This window comes from Somniosus microcephalus, chromosome 14, assembly GCF_052327205.1.
Source record: "Somniosus microcephalus isolate GS21.2 chromosome 14, FLI_Smic_1.0, whole genome shotgun sequence".
NCBI classification, from domain to species: Eukaryota; Metazoa; Chordata; class Chondrichthyes; order Squaliformes; family Somniosidae; genus Somniosus; species Somniosus microcephalus.
This window is the reverse complement of record NC_141000.1, coordinates 47,948,382-47,964,706: the sequence shown is the minus strand read 5'-3', so window position 1 is coordinate 47,964,706 and position 16,325 is coordinate 47,948,382. Positions and strand designations below refer to the sequence as shown.

Below are 16,325 nucleotides of genomic sequence, written 5' to 3'. Positions count from 1 at the left end.
CTCCAGATGCGGTCTCACCAGCACCTTGTACAGCTGTAGTAAGGTATCCCTATTCCTATACTCGAACCCCCTTGATATGAAGGCCAACATACCATTTGCCTTCTTAATCGCCTGTTGCACCTGCATGCTCTCCTTCAGTGACTGGTGCACAAGAACACCCAGGTCCCTCTGCACTTCCCCATCTCCCAATCTATTGCCATTTAGATAATAATCTACCCTCCTGTTTTTACCCCCAAAGTGGATAACCTCGCATTTATCCACATTATAGTGCATCTGCCACGTATCCGCCCATTCCCCCAACCTGTCCAAATCGCACTGTAGCCTCCTGACATCCTCATCAGAGCCCACCCCTCCTCCTAGTTTAGTGTCGTCAGCGAATTTGGAAATATTGCATCCAATTCCCTGATCCAGATCATTTATATATATTGTGAACAGCTGGGGTCCCAGGACAGATCCTTGCGGCACCCCGCTGGTCACTGCCTGCCACTCTGAAAACGAGCCGTTTATTCCAACTCTCTGTTTTCTATCCGCCAGCCAGTTCTCTATCCACGTTAATACTTTGCCCCCAATCCCATGAGCCTTAATTTTGCATGACAATCTTTTGTGTGGAACCTTATCGAAGGCTTTCTGGAAGTCAAGGTACACCACATCCACTGGCTCTCCCCCATCTATTTTACCAGTTACTTCCTCAAAAAATTCCAGCAGATTAGTCAAACACGATTTACCCTTTGTAAATCCATGTTGACTCTGTCCGATCCTTTCCCCATTTGTCAAGTGCTCCGCTATTTTATCCTTAATAATGGACTCTAGCATTTTGCCCACAACCGATGTAAGGCTTACTGGTCTATAATTCCCTGCTTTCTCTCTACCCCCCTTTTTAAATATTGGGGTAACATTAGCTACCCTCCAATCCACGGGTACTGTTCCCGAGTCAATGGAGTTCCGGAAGATGATCCTTAGAGCATCTGCTATCTCCAGGGCCACCTCCTTAAGTACCCTAGGATGTAGTTTATCAGGCCCCGGGGATTTGTCGGCCTTCAGTCCCCTCAACTTACCCAACACCATATCCCTAGAGATACTAATTTCTGTCAGCTCCTCCCTCTCATTAGTCCCTATGTTTGCCGATATTCCTGGGAGGTTATTTGTGTCCTCCTTTGTGAATACAGAACCAAAGTATGAGTTTAATTGGTCTGCCATTTCCTTATTCTCCATTATATATTCTCCCGAATCGGACTGCAGGGGACCGACTTGGGATTTTACCAGTCTTTTCCTCCTGATATACCGATAAAAGCTTTTGCAGTCTGTCTTTATTTTTGCTGCAAGTTTACTTTCGTATTCTATTTTCCCCTTCCTGATTAATCCCTTTGTCCTCTTCTGCTGTATCCTGTACTGCCCCCAATCTTCCGGTCTGGTGCTTTTTTTTGCCAGTTGATATGCCCTTTTTTTTGATTTTATGCTGTCCCTAATTTCCCTCGTTATCCACGGTTGAGTCACCTTTTTAGGTTTATTTTTATGCCAAACCGGTATAAACATGTTCTGGAATTCTTCCATTCTATCTTTGAATGCTTGCCATTGTCTATCCACTGTCAATCCCCCCAGAAACACCACCCAATCAATCTTACCCAATTCCCGTCTCATACCCTCGTAATTCCCTTTATTTAAGTTCTGGACCTTAGTCTCTGATTCAATTTCCTCACTCTCCATCTCGACTGAGAGCTCGATCATATTATGATCGCTCTGACCCAAGGGGCCTCGTACAAGAAGATTGGTGATAAGTCCCTTCTCATTGCACAATACCCAGTCTAAAATGGCCTGATCTCGAGTCGGCTCCTCGACATATTGGTCCAGATAACCGTCCCGAAAACATTCCAGGAATTCCTCCTCCTCAGAATTTTTACTAATTTGGGTAGTCCAATCAATATGTAAATTAAAGTCACCCATGATGACAGCTGTGCTCTTATCGCACGCTTCTCTAATTTCCCTTTTTATGCCTTCCCTCACCTCCATATTACTATTTGGAGGCCTATATATCACACCCACTAACGTTTTTCTCCCCTTGCTATTTCTCATTTCTACCCATACAGATTCCGTTTCATCCGAGTTAATGTCCTTCCTTTCCATTGCATTAATCCCCTCCTTTACCAGCAATGCTACCCCACCTCCCCTACCTTTTTGCCGATCCTTCCTAAATATTGTATATCCCTGGATGTTAAGTTCCCAGCCTTGCCCACCCTGCAGCCACGTTTCTGTAATCCCAATCAAATCATACTTGTTTACCTCTATTTCCACAACTAATTCATCCACCTTGTTCCTAATGCTTCTAGCATTAAGATACAAAGCCTTCAGGCTTGCTTTTTTCACACTCTCATTATGAATTAGTTTGGCCCTTTGTGTTTCTCTCCTTTGCTTATTGCTTCTCACCTTTCTACCATCTATTTCTGACTTCATATGACTTCCCTCTTTTCCACTACCTAGGTTCCCATCCCCCTGCCAAATTAGTTTAAATCCTCCCGAACCGTCCTAGAAAATATTACCCCGAGGACATCGGCTCCCTCACAGTTCAGGTGTAGACCGTCCCCTTGGTACAGGTCACTCCTCCCCAAGAACTGGTTCCAATGCCTCAGGAATTTAAATCCCTCTCCCTTGCACCACTGCTCAAGCCACGTATTTAGCTTATCTATCTTACTCTCTCTAATCTTATTAGCTCGTGGCACTGGTAGCAATCCAGAGATTACTACCTTTGAAGTCCTACTTTTCAATTTAGCTCCTAACTCCCTAAATTCAGCTTGTAGGACCTCCTCCCTCTTTTTACCTACATCGTTGGTACCTACATGTACCACGACAACTGGCTGATCCCCCTCCCCCTTCAGAATGCTCTGCACCCGCTCCGAGACATCCTTGACCCTTGCACCAGGGAGGCAACATACCATCTTGGAGTCTCGGTCTCGGCCACAGAAACTCCTATCTATCCCCCTTACAATTGAATCCCCTATCACTATAGCCCTATCCCTCTTTTTCCCTCCCTTCTGTGCAGCAGAGCCAATCATGGTGCCCTGAACCTGGCTGCTGGTGCCTTCACCTGGTAAGTCATCTCCCCCAACAGTACCCAAAACGGTAAACCTGTTTTGGAGGGAGATGACCACAGGTGACTCCTGCACTACCTTCCTGCCTTTGACTTGCCGCGTTGATTCAAATACGGGTGGAACAGAGGACTGCCACAGAATGAAAGAATTATGACTGCTGCCAGGATAACGGGCATTCACCTGCATGGTGTTCTGCCTGTGATCACACACCAGCTGCACATTGAGGGTGCGGAATCCCTTTCTGTTGATGAATTGGACTGAGTTCAGATGAGATGCACACAAGGCACTGTGCATGCAGACAATGGCATCCTGCACAATAGAAACATAGACATAGAAACATAGAAAATAGGAGCAGAAGTAGGCCATTCGGCCCTTCAAGCCTGCTCCGCCATTCAATGAGATCATGGCTGATCATCCAAATTCAGTACCCTGTCCCTGCCTTCTCCCCATATCCCTTGATCCCTTTAGACTTAAGAAATATATCCAACTCTTTCTTGAATATATTTAATGAACTGGCCTCCACCGCCCTCTGTGGCAGAGAATTCCACAGGTTCACCACTCTCTGGGTGAAGAAATTCCTCCTCATTTCAGTCCTAAATGGCTTACCCCTTATCCTTAGACTATGACCCCTGGTACTGGACTCCCCGGCCATCAGAAACATCCTTCCTGCATCTAGTCTGTCCAGTCCTGACAGAATTTTATAGGTTTCGATGGGATCCCCTCTCAATCTTCTAAACTCCAGTGAGTATAAGCCTAATCAACACAATCTCTCCTCATACATCATTCCTGCTTGCAATCCATGCAAAATCTTGTGCTCACTCTATTTTGCTTGTTTCTGACAAGATGGAATGAGATAAATGTGTCTCTCATTGTATAGCGAGCCTCAGTGATCTCCATTATGCAGCAGTGCACTGCAAACTGCGAGATGTTGCTTATATCTCCAGCAGCAGCCTGGAAGGAGCCAGATGCATAAAAAGCCACAGGCAATGCTACCCTTGCCCTGCTTTGAGGCTCCAGTTGACAGATTGCACTCAGCATCGGCGGGAAACTCGAGCGGCAGAGCGGGGCTATAAAAGGCCCCAAGAGACCAGGAAAGGCCTCACAGCGTCGGCGGGAAACTCGAGCGGCAGAGCGGGGCTATAAAAGGTCCCAGAGACCAGGTAAGGCCTCACAGCGTCAGCGGGAATCTCGAGCGGCAGAGCGGGGCTATAAAAGGCCCCAGAGACTGTAATGATCAATAACATGTCATTCTATAGTGGACACTGGGTGGAGCCGTAGAGCTGTATATAGCTGTATGTATAAGACTACACTACCCAGCTGTATATATATTAAGACTACATTACCCATGAGGCACTAGGCTACCCACAAGGCAGCAGTCAAGATGGAAGCCTCCACAGATACAGTACCTAGTCCACATGTGCTCAATAAAGTAACTAGCAAAAGCTAGCTGTGTTCATAATAAGAATGTCTATTTATTAATGAACATAAGATGGTACCAGGGTGGTGAAGATCTGCTGAAAATTGTGAAAAGCAAAATGGAGAATTTGAAGCCACCAGAGTGTTTGAAACGAAGTCACGTCTTCACACTGAGGTCAGGAAATAGTTGAGGCTTGTAATAAGGGAGCATCTATAATTATGGGGGATTTTAACTATCATATTAATTGGACAAATCAAATTGGGCAGGGCTGCCTTGAGGATGAGTTCATTGAGTGCATTAGGGATGGGTTTCTTGAGCAGTATGTAACTGAACCGACCAGGGGGCAAGCAACCTTAGATCTGGTCCTGTGTAACGAGACAGGATTAATTAAAAATGTCCTAGTAAAGGAGCCCCTTGGAATGAGTGACCATAACATGGTTGAATTCCATATTCAATTAGAGGGTGAGAAGGTTGGATCTCAAACAAGCGTTCTAAGCTTGAATAAAGGAGACTATGAAGGTATGAGAGCGGAATTGAGTAGAGTGGCTTGGGAAAATAGATTAAAGGGTAAGGCGATACATGATCAGTGGTGTACATTTAAGGAGTTATTTTACAACTTCCAAAAAATATATATTCCACTGAGAATAAAAGGTGTAAAAGAAAAGACAGCCATCCGTGGCTAAGTAAAGAAATTAAGGATAGTATTCGACTAAAAACAAGGGCATATAAGGTAGCCAAATCTAGTGGGAGGATAGAGGATTGGGAAAACTTTAAAAGACAGCAAAAAATAACAAAAAGATTAATTAAGAAAGGGAAGATAGATTATGAAAGTAAATTAGCAAAAAATATAAAAACAGATAGTAAGAGTTTTTATAGTTATATAAAAAGAAAAAGGGTGGCTAAAGTGAACGTTGGTCCCTTAGAGGATGGGACCGGGAAACTAGTGGTGGGGAACATGGAGATGGCAAAGACGCTGAACAAATATTTTGTATCAGTCTTTACAGTAGAGGACACTAAAAATATCCCAACACTGGACAAACAGGGGGCAATGGGGGGGGGGGGGAGGAGCTAAACACGATTAAAATCACTAAGGAGATGGTACTCAGTAAAATAATGGGACTTAAGGCGGATAAATCCCCCGGACCTGATGGCCTACATCCTAGGGTCTTGAGAGAAGTGGCGGTAGGGATTGTGGATGCATTGGTGATCATTTTCCAGAACTCCCTGGACTCAGGAAAGGTCCCGGCAGATTGGAAAACTGCTAATGTAACACCCTTATTTAAGAAGGGAAGTAGACAAAAAGCTGGAAACTATAGACCAGTTAGCCTAACATCTGTGGTTGGCAAAATGTTGGAGTCCATTATTAAGGAAACAGTAACAGAGCATTTGGATAAACATAATTTAATTGGACAGAGTCAGCATGGCTTTACGAAGGGGAAGTCATATTTTACAAATTTGCTCGAATTCTTTGAGGATGTAACATACAGGGTGGATAAAGGGGAACCAGTGGATGTAGTGTATTTGGACTTCCAAAAGGCATTTGACAAGGTTCCACACAAAAGATTACTGATCAAGATAAAAAAATCACGGGATTGGGGGTAATATACTGGCATGGGTGGAAGATTGGCTATCTAACAGAAAACAAAGAGTTGGGATAAATGGTTCATTCTCGGGCTGGCAATCAGTAACTAGTGGTGTTCCGCAGGGGTCAGTGCTGGGACCCCAACTCTTTACAATCTATATTAACGATTTGGAGGAAGGGACCAAGTGCAACATATCCAAGTTTGCCGACGATACAAAGATGGGAGGGAAAGCAGTGAGGAGGACATAAAAAACCTGCAAAAGGACATAGACAGGCTAAGTGAGTGGGCAGAGATTTGGCAGATGCAATATAATGTTGGGAAGTGTGAGGTTATGCACTTTGGCAGAAAAAATCAAAGAGCAAGTTATTATCTAAATGGAGAGAAACTGCAAAGTGCTACAGTACAAAGGGATCTGGGGGTCCTGGTGCATGAAACACAAAAAGTTAGTATGCAGGTGATCAGGAAGTCCAATGGAATCTTGGCTTTTATTGCAAGGGGGATGGAGTATAAAAACAGGGAAGTCTTGCTGCAGTTATACAGGGTATTGGTGAGGCCACACCTGGAATACTGCGTGCAGTTTTGGTTTCCATATTTAAGAAAAGATATACTTGCTCTCGAGGCGGTTCAGAGAAGATTCACTCGGTTGATTCCAGAGATGAGGGGGTTGACGTATGAGGAAAGGTTGAGTAGGTTGGGACTCTACTCATTGGAGTTCAGAAGAATGAGAGGCGATCTTATCAAAACATATAAGATTGTGAGGGGGCTTGATCGGGTGGATGCGGTGAGGATGTTTCCACTGATGGCTGAGACTAGAACTAGGTGGCATAATCTTAGAATAAGGGGCTGCCCTTTCAAAACTGAGATGAGGAGAAACTTCTTCACTCAGAGGGTAGTAAATCTGTGGAATTTGCTACCACAGAGAGCTGTGGAAGCTGCAACATTAAATAAATTTAAAATGGAGATTGACATTTTCCTAGCAGATAAGGGAATTAGGGGTTACGGGGAGAGGGCAGGGAAGTGGACGTGAGTCTAGATTCAGATCAGCCATGATCCTATTGAATGGCGGAGTAGGCCCGAGGGGCCGTATGGCCTACTCCTGCTCCTATTTCTTATGTTCTTATGTTTTGTGAAATGAAGACATCTCATGCACTGGTCCTTGATGAAGTTGAGGTGAGAGAATTGCTCCCTGAAGACCCTCTGCGGATGTAGCCTCCTGCTGAGTGCCCTGCTCCCCCTCCTCCTCTCTCTCCTAGCAGCTTGCCCTGCTCTACATTCTCCCAGTCATGCTCAAATCCCAGAGGAAGCCCTAGCAGGCCACTCAAGTCTGGAAGCAACTTCTTTCACCACAATATTTTATATGACAAAACAAGTACTGCAAGACCAACTAGACCACTCCCTGTAGAGTAATTAAACTTTAGCCAAGCATTGGGAACCTCCAAAAACATGTACAATTGCACCAGCAGCAAGAAGAAATAATCCAGTAACTAACTTGTAAGTATTTCATGATCCTTTTAAATAGCACTGGTGGGGGGTCCTTCATTCTGTTTAACATCGTGTTCAGCTGTGCGAGGTTCAAGACAGGCGTTGGCGTTGATGGATTTGGAAAATGGCAGCGTTGCACACTGATTTGCATCATCATCTCACTGCTCTGCATGCTTCCAGCGGTTGTTAGGCACACGTGCAAACACCTTTACCAAGATGGCAGCCTACACACTTCCCATGGGAAGTGTGCGTCCCTCTCGGACCCCATTTTCGAGTCTTAGTTGTAGTGGCACCTACAAATCGGGTGCTACATGGCCCAATTTAGCCTCCAAAGTATTTATTTAGCACCTTTCATGACTTGGGAAATCACACAATGTTCCACAGCCTTCTCCACTTCACAAGATAGGCTGCCATAGAGTTGTGTCATCTGCTGCACAATGATCTGCACACAACATCTGGATCAGACAGCTCTTTCCAAAGAAGTGAAAGTTACTACAGCTTTCATGCAGCCAGATCCTTCCAAACCAGCTCATAAGACATCTATCATATTGGGCAGTTTGCAGTGTATACATCTATCAAAGAAGTGACAACCACTGTGTTTGCATGGGCTATCATCTCCATTACTATGGAAAGGATGTATCAGCTTGACAAGACTTGCAGGTTTCACTAAGGGATCCCTCGATTGCAAAGAGTCAAACATGGAATACACGTAGCTATCAGTATTCTTCATATCAACCTCATGACCTTCATGAACCTAAAGGGTTTGCATTCAATTAATGTATAGGCTGTATCTGACCACCAAAACTTTGTTCCCCACATCAGTAGCATCTTATCCCGACTGACAGGCATGATGCTTTCGGTGAGTGATATTCAATGGTGCCCATGTTATTCGAAAGAGAAGAAACGCAGGGGATGTGGCACTGGAGAGAACTCGACCATGTTCCATGTGGCTGCTGGTCCCATGAGAAACCCTCAAAAAGCTGAGGTGTACCCTGGCATGAATGCCTCAGCATATGTTTGCTGTTGCTCAGCTGTCACCTCCACATTCAAGAAAAGAATTTCATACAGTTTAGTCACAATGCAAGTGTGTATACAAAAGAAAATAGTTGTATACAGTGTTTCAAATAGTAACTCTCAGAGGCTGAAACAATTCCCAGCATAAGTCTGTGCCATGCTTGATGTGTCTCATGGGAACCATGTGCAAAAATAAGGAGCGCACACACACACACACCTTTATCTTGTTCCCACTACCAGCACACTTTGTCCTAATTTCCAACAAGGTATGAGGGTACAGGGTGATTACATTGATTCGATGGACAATCCTGTAATTTTGAGCTGGCTTTTACTAGGTGGTGGCATTCAGCTCCTTCAACTGAACCTGCAACCTTACAACATCAAAGAGATCCGTGTCTCCACATTACCATTGTGAACAATTAGTCAACCTTTCTGTCACCACCACACCATCCTCTTTTATAGCGAGCTGCAGCTTTTAAGAACTGTTGCATTCCTGGATTATGCAGTCCCCCACTATGTATGCTAAGTGCTTAGCTTTCTGGGCAAGCTTTACCTGTAAATTTGGCCTATTCAAAATAGGGGGCAGGCTTTACATCACAAAATTCAGTAAGCCTGTCTGTCCCCTGTATGCCTGCGTATTGGGCCATCATAAAGCATCTTTTGTTTGTCTCTCAAAATCAGGCCTTGTATTTCACTGAATACACTGGTGTGATTTGTGGGGATTTTATTGACAAGGCAATAAATAAATTGTGACAGTGCATGTTATGACAGATATTTAGCAGACTGAAAAAAATGCTAAAATTAATGCAACACCATCCTTCTACATGTTATTTCCTTGAGAGTAGTAAAAATGTCATATGTCAAATGTTATAATGAACCCTCCAAAAATGTTTTACTTGTATTTTAATTTTAGTAATATTAATTAAAATTTGTGATTAAACGCGATGTAAATAAAGACTAAAAAGGAAGAATGTTTAACTATCGCTGAGTGGGTCTAATTCACACATATACAGTGATGTGGCTTCCAAGGATTCACCAGTTTTATGACTCAGATTGTGTCTGCCTAGAAAGCAAATCCTGGGATTTGGAAAAAAAAGATTGTTTCATAACTTTGATGAGCCTGCTACTACTGGTGTCAGTGAAATTTGTACTAACATTGTCAAAACAAGCTGCTGAGTGTGAACTGTGACCTTGCCATGACTTTGGTGTGTTGCAGCTATTGTACATCCATCTGTCACACGCTCCACATGAGCAGTCAAGCCGTGCAGCTGCTAAACGCCTCTCTCTCTGGCCAGTGTTAAAAAACTTGATTTAATTTAACCTGCATCTTCTTGATTTTCAGCCCCTCTCTGCGAACATACGAAATTGACAGTGAAACCAATTAATGGGTACTTGAAATTAATAGCGGATTGGCTTGCTTGGCTACATAAATTTACTCCATTACTGAATATCCATATTTAAAAACAGTACCGGATGAGGCCACCATCAGCATTCTACAATAATACTCATCACATATACTGTAGGAGTCTGAAAGGCTGTGCTGGATGAATGAGGCAGATGGGAATTCTGGCACCCCGCTTACTCTCTAATAATCCAGCTCATCTCTTTCCACTGACAACAGCCCAGGAATAACATTAAAGTGTATTAAATTCCTACAGCAAACCTCCAATGCCTTGGTTCACTGGCTCTGGGCCTAATATATCAATCCATTTACTGCACAATAAAATCTGAAAAACCGATTACAGAACTGTTATACCAAACAGGTCCTTTCGAACAGGCACTGAAAATACTGGCAAGCACAGCTCCCCGTGTCTACTCGTTACCTCATGTTAGGGTTTAGAGTTTAAAAGCAATTTGTAGCCATCCTTCTTAGACATTCCTATTGGCAACAAGGTAATGTGCTTAGTTTCCTCTCACAAATAAAACACAAATTTGAGCAGAAATCACTAACATAACCATGTAAATATCATAAATTATATCGTTCAGATCATTCAGACGTAAGTACAAATAATGAAATAGGGCAAGCACTTGACGTACTGGACAGTTTAGGGTTACTGAAGAAGGACTCAGTGTCATTTGAATTGCGTGTGACAATTATAGGGGTGAACTTGTACCTTGTTTCACCTGATTCTCGGCAGCAAAACAGGGGCAAAAAGATCCAATTTTGCTGGGCAATATCCCAAGTCCAAGTGCACCTGTAATGCTTCTGCTGCCAGATTGGTACAGGTGATATTCATGCGTCCCTGGCATTGGGCTCCATGAATATGTCAATGAGGGATCGAGCGCCTGTTTAAGGACCCCGATCTGAAATTAGTCAAAAACTACTCAGAGCTTACACTGAACAAGTTCTGACTTGTTTTTCTGGGAATACAGCAGCCTAACCAGTTTTCTTTAAAGGGATCACTGAAGGACACTGAATATATTCAAGAAGGAGTTGGATATATTTCTTAAGGCTAAAGGGATCAAGGGATATGGGGAGAAGGCAGGGACAGGGTACTGAGTTTGGATGATCAGCCATGATCTCATTGAATGGCGGAGCAGGCTCGAGGGGCCCAATGGCCTACTCCTGCTCCTATCTTCTATGTATGTTTCTATGTATGACAAGGTAAGTAAATAAACTTTTGGTTCATTTACCTCCTAGCTTCATAGCAATACTGCGGGCTGCTGCCAACCACGCTTGCCCCCACCCCCCCATTTTTCTCCCACCCCCTCATGACCTATCTGGGAGCCACTGCCAGCATCTGAGCCAGCCGGTTTTAAGCTGGGCCCAACTAGCAAGCTTCATCGGGATGCCCATTTGGCACCCCACCACAATTGTTTCACGGTATCGAAGCCCGAGAAACAATTTTGGGTGAGTCTTGGGACGACCTCTTAGGGTGTGCTGTCCGTTTCGCAACTGTATTCATTTGCTAAACAATTTCTCCCCTATGTGTCTTATTAGTTTCCCTGCTAAGCAACTAAATTAAGCAGTAACTCATGTTACCCATTGAAAGAAAGAAGAACAGTACATCTCATCTTATTACAAGCATGCTTCCTGATGGATCATCACTGGGTATCATTGGTATGAGTCATGGAGAAGTCCTTGACTCGAAATGGTTCAAGTTCCAAGTTGAGAAAACATGAAACAAAGAAAGTCCATTCAGCTCAGCAAGCCCAATTCTTCCACAAGCCATGGACATTCTAACCTATCAAAACTGATTAAAGAGGTGAACTAGTTTATGTAAATATTCTTCAATTTCAAAAGCGAATCAACCAAAACTGCAGAATATTTATACAAAAGCAAAATACTGCGGATGCCGGAAATCTGAAATAAAAACAGAAAATGCTGGAAATACTCAGCAGGTCAGGCAGCATCTGTAGAGAGAGAAACAGAGTTAACGTTTCAGGTCGATGACCCTTTGTCAGAATATTTACCTGTAGAATATTTACCTATTTTCACTATTCACCCTGGTTAACTCTCTTTCATACAGAGTACCCTTGCAGCATGTCCTCTGGAGAATCTGATCATCTCAGTCCATAGTATCCAAATATATCTATTATTATTATGTATTAAATTAACTATGTGGGTATAAGTTTCATTAAAAACTTATTAGAGCTCCTGTTACTTCTGTGGACACACAATAGCCTCTATTTTATAGTGACAGTATATCACCCTGTGATTGCACAATCTGACCACTTTCGGAATACTGAAAGGGGAGGTGAGGGGAAGATGTGTTTGGTGGTGGGATCACGCTGGAGGTGGCGGAAATAGCGGAGGATGATCCTTTGAATGTGGAGGCTGGTGGGGTGAAAGGTGAGGACAAGGGGAACCCTATTGTGGTTCCGGGAGGGAGGGGAAGGGACTCAACATCGAGTTCAACAATTTCAGACCATAACCTCTGCCCCTATCCTTTTTTTTCCTTTTTTTTTCTCTCTCACGTGGCAGCTGTCTTTCATTCTGCCAGCGCCATTTACACTTCATCTAGAGCCATCTTTTGTTTCTTAACTTGTCCCATTACCATCTCCTTTTGCCTTGCACCATCATCCCTTTTGTTCTTTCCTCCCCTCCCCCCTTTCCCTGCCCCTGCACTTGCTTAAAAATTTGTTCCATCTCCAGCTTTTTCCAGTTCTGATGAAGGGTCATCGACCTGAAACGTTAACTCTGTTTCTCTCTCCACAGATGCTGCCTGACCTGCTGAGTATTTCCAGCATTTTCTGTTTTTATTTCAGATTTTCAGCATCCGCAGTATTTTGCTTTTGTATTAGTATAGTTATACCCCTGGTTTACGCTATCATACAAGTATATAGTCAGCGCTTTAGACCATCTCAACTTTTATAATCAACTCTAACATTATCTGCATACTACATAGCTTCTCCTCCATTATCCTTAGAAATCTGACCACCAAATTAGGCAATTAATAAATCAAAGAGGAAAATGATTGTCTTAAATTGGCCATATAACTGAGGGAGGAATGAAGTAACTGGTCCTGTAGAAAGGAAGCATGAAACAAAAGAACAAGTAGCAAATGCAATGAAACTGGGTAGGAGAGTTATGCTTTTCTTCATGGAAAGTTAAAGTATATTGTCCTCTTGCAAATGTGTTGAGCAAACCTTTTTTTTTGTTGAGAAACATGTCTGTGCCATTTTCATCACAGATATGATCTGCCCTAATGTCTTATGTAGCTCGGTGCCAATTTTTTGTCTTATAATACTCCTTTGATGTGCCTTGGGACATTTTACTACGTTAAAGGCGCTATATAAATACAAGTTGTTGTATGCAATACGGAGGTGAAATAATGATATAACTCAATGCAACATACGTCATTGTGTTAACCGTTTGAAAAAGTTAAGATATAAGTTTTCCAAAAACCTTCTAGTTGAAGCAAATCAATATCCTGGTAAATTAATCTCGTGTGAGAATCGCAGTCTTAAATAGAATTAGCTTGGTAATCTGAAATCAAGCCAAAGAGGAACACTGATTCATAACATCAGGCTTCTGGCAGTGATATAGGTTAAACAAATAGGTCTGTAGCAAAAAATAATTACCCAATAGAAAATATGGAGTATTTAAATTCTATTCACTCTTCTTAGATTGATTAATAAACTTAATCATTATTATCCCCACCACATTATTAATGATTCCTATTCTCTGGAATGTGTGAATTTTCCATTAGTTCATACCTTTGTCCAGCGATTATTAGCCTGCAGGAGTCCAGTTTCCAGTTTAAAGCGTTGTTCTGGGACCAGAGATGTGCTTTTGAGTGCCGCTCCTCCACTCTCATTTATACGTTTCAATATCCCTTTCCGTGGGGGTAATTCTTCCACACGCAACTGAAAAAATTGAAAGAGGAGGTGCATTTTCTATTTGTGGACTGTTATTAGCCAATACTAAATTATATACAATATCAAATATGTTTCTAAAGGGGCTACATTATTATTCGATGAAGAGCGAGACTGAGGGTTAAAAGGCACCGTGGGCTGTATTTTCCTCCAGGAATCCACCTGTTTTCAGGTGGTCCCAAAGCTTTGTTCAGAGGAAAATGGGACAGGGAGGTTGAACACTGAATTCCTGCTGCTAATACTGGCAGCACACATTTACCTCCCCTCCCCACTACCAGCACAGTCAGTTGCCTGACTATTGCCCATCCACTATATGTAAGTAACAGCAAGAGGGTGGGGCTTGAGACATTAGCCGATTTCCCTTCCCTCCCACCTGTAAACCACCAACGGAGGGGAAGGCTAGAAGAATAGGAAGCAGTTGAGGGACCATAGTGCCAGCAGCAATCATTTCAATGGATGAAAGGTATGTGATCTGGTCACCTCTCCATTTCCAAACCCCTTTTCTTTTCTGCTACTGGATACATCAGAGCTAACAACATATCAACATGCACTGCCCCTTTTAAATCTAGCCTTACCCATTTCTGATGCTATAGCCAATGCCCTGCAGAATCATCAGGATATTTCCCCCCTGGCTGTGATAGCTTCCCTCTGAAGAACATAGATGCTGCTGGGAGTACCCTATAATTGACCCTTACCCAGGAAAATGGGTCGGGTCGCAGTGGGGTTGGAACAGTGGGTTGAAGTCCCGCTCCAACCCATTTCTGGGGCAATACTACTTTTAAAGAAAATGTCCCCCTTCCTCAATACACCAGGTATGTTGCGACCATAGTAAAGTCGCCATTGGAACATGACTAATCACGGTTGAATAATATTAATTATCATGTTAGATTGATGTCCTGGAGTTTGTACTTTATTGCTATCAGGGGTTAAAGAGAAATTTCATTGTGTTATCTTTCTGGAAGTTTTACCTGTGACGGTTCACTTTTCTCAGATTAAGTAAATTGGGAAGGGCTTTTGATAGTTTAAGTTGTATGTGGTTTGCTGAAAGGAACTGCTTTAATGGGCCATGAGGCCTTCTCTTGTTCTATATTTTGTTGTGTTCTTGTACTCATACTAAACATCTCAATTGGATTTAGTCAATGTAACATATGTGTGGTACAAGAAACATAACAAATGCCTAATACTACAAAAATGTAATCGTGAAAACAAGATCACACTTGCAGCAAACTGAAGTAGTTGCATTTTGATTTTTGAATACTTTGTGCCACATCAAAGATATAAACTATTTTTTGGTAAAGAGATCATTAAAAATCTCTTTTTTAAAACATGCACAGTAGGTACTGCAGCGTAAATGTCTTGGATGTGAGATTGTAGAACCCCAAATGGATGTTTTATTACTCCAGACCGGCAACTTACAATCAGTTTAGTGATGTGGTGTTCTTAGTAAAATTGTTTGCATTTAATTAAGTAATAAAAATGCAAATTTAACACGTTCTAAGGCTAATTCCCATAGTAAATAATTTACCTTTGAATGTGTGGGTATGTCTGAAACTCTTCCGCACCAGGGTGGCCCTGGAGAAGGAGCACGGGATGTCCGCCGGTACGCTTAAGGCCTTCCGCGACCGGTGGGCATCAGAGTGACTGGAGTGCATTGTGGATGATGTAAATAATATTATGATTTAATTTGATAAGTTTCCTTTCTTTTGTATTAAAAAAGACAGCTACCCTAAAGGGACTGGCAAACCACAACAGACTTTGAGTATTCTGTGCCCTTTCCAGCTTTCAATGTCGGTTAGCTTTATATCGAAACATGTGTAAAACTGATTCCCTACATATTTGAATGCATTAAGCTGAATCAAAGAAATTAATAAAATTAAATGCTGCCAGATTTTTAAAAAGGTTTCTGAATTAGCCACATACCTTTAAATGTGGAAACAATATTCAAAAAGATGTAAAAATATTACCATTTTGCTACTGTTTTGTTTTGTGTTGCTATCCAATTTTCCCTCATTACCCCTCCTCATGCTGTTTATGGTTGCACAGACAGTAGTGGTCTTCCAGTACCTTGTCCAACTGCTCAGACTTCATGTGTGGAGATACAAACAGTGAGTGTAGGAAACGATTTAACCATAGGGCACCACAGCTGAGCCTGATTGTGGCCTCATCCGGTGCTTACATACATGAGCTTTCTAGCTGGGGATCACTGGATCGTGATCAGGAACAGCATCCCTAAATCCCTACAGACAAGGGCATTTGTCCTGCTGCTACCCAAGCTCAGATCCGATAGCAGCATAGGCCTGCGATCAAGTTTGGGTCCTTCTTGGATGGTGCAGTTCAGTACCACATTGCTGAGTACCACCGCTCTATAACCCACTAAACCATTGCAGGGAATTTTATTGATTTTATAATTTTATTCTTAATAGTGTA

The 16,325-nt window shown here is 42.6% G+C and overlaps 1 protein-coding gene across 8 annotated transcripts in view; it reads right to left on the bottom strand.

Annotated features, from left to right (window-relative positions):
• dmd (dystrophin) overlaps positions 1 to 16,325 on the bottom strand; it is a 2,562,635-nt gene that overhangs the window by 799,185 nt on the left and 1,747,125 nt on the right. For all 8 annotated transcript variants that reach the window (XM_086007360.1, XM_086007362.1, XM_086007361.1 and 5 more), the window contains one exon: positions 13,740 to 13,889. In XM_086007360.1, the coding sequence (XP_085863486.1) occupies positions 13,740 to 13,889 (150 nt within the window). The remainder of the gene's footprint in view (positions 1 to 13,739; positions 13,890 to 16,325) is intronic.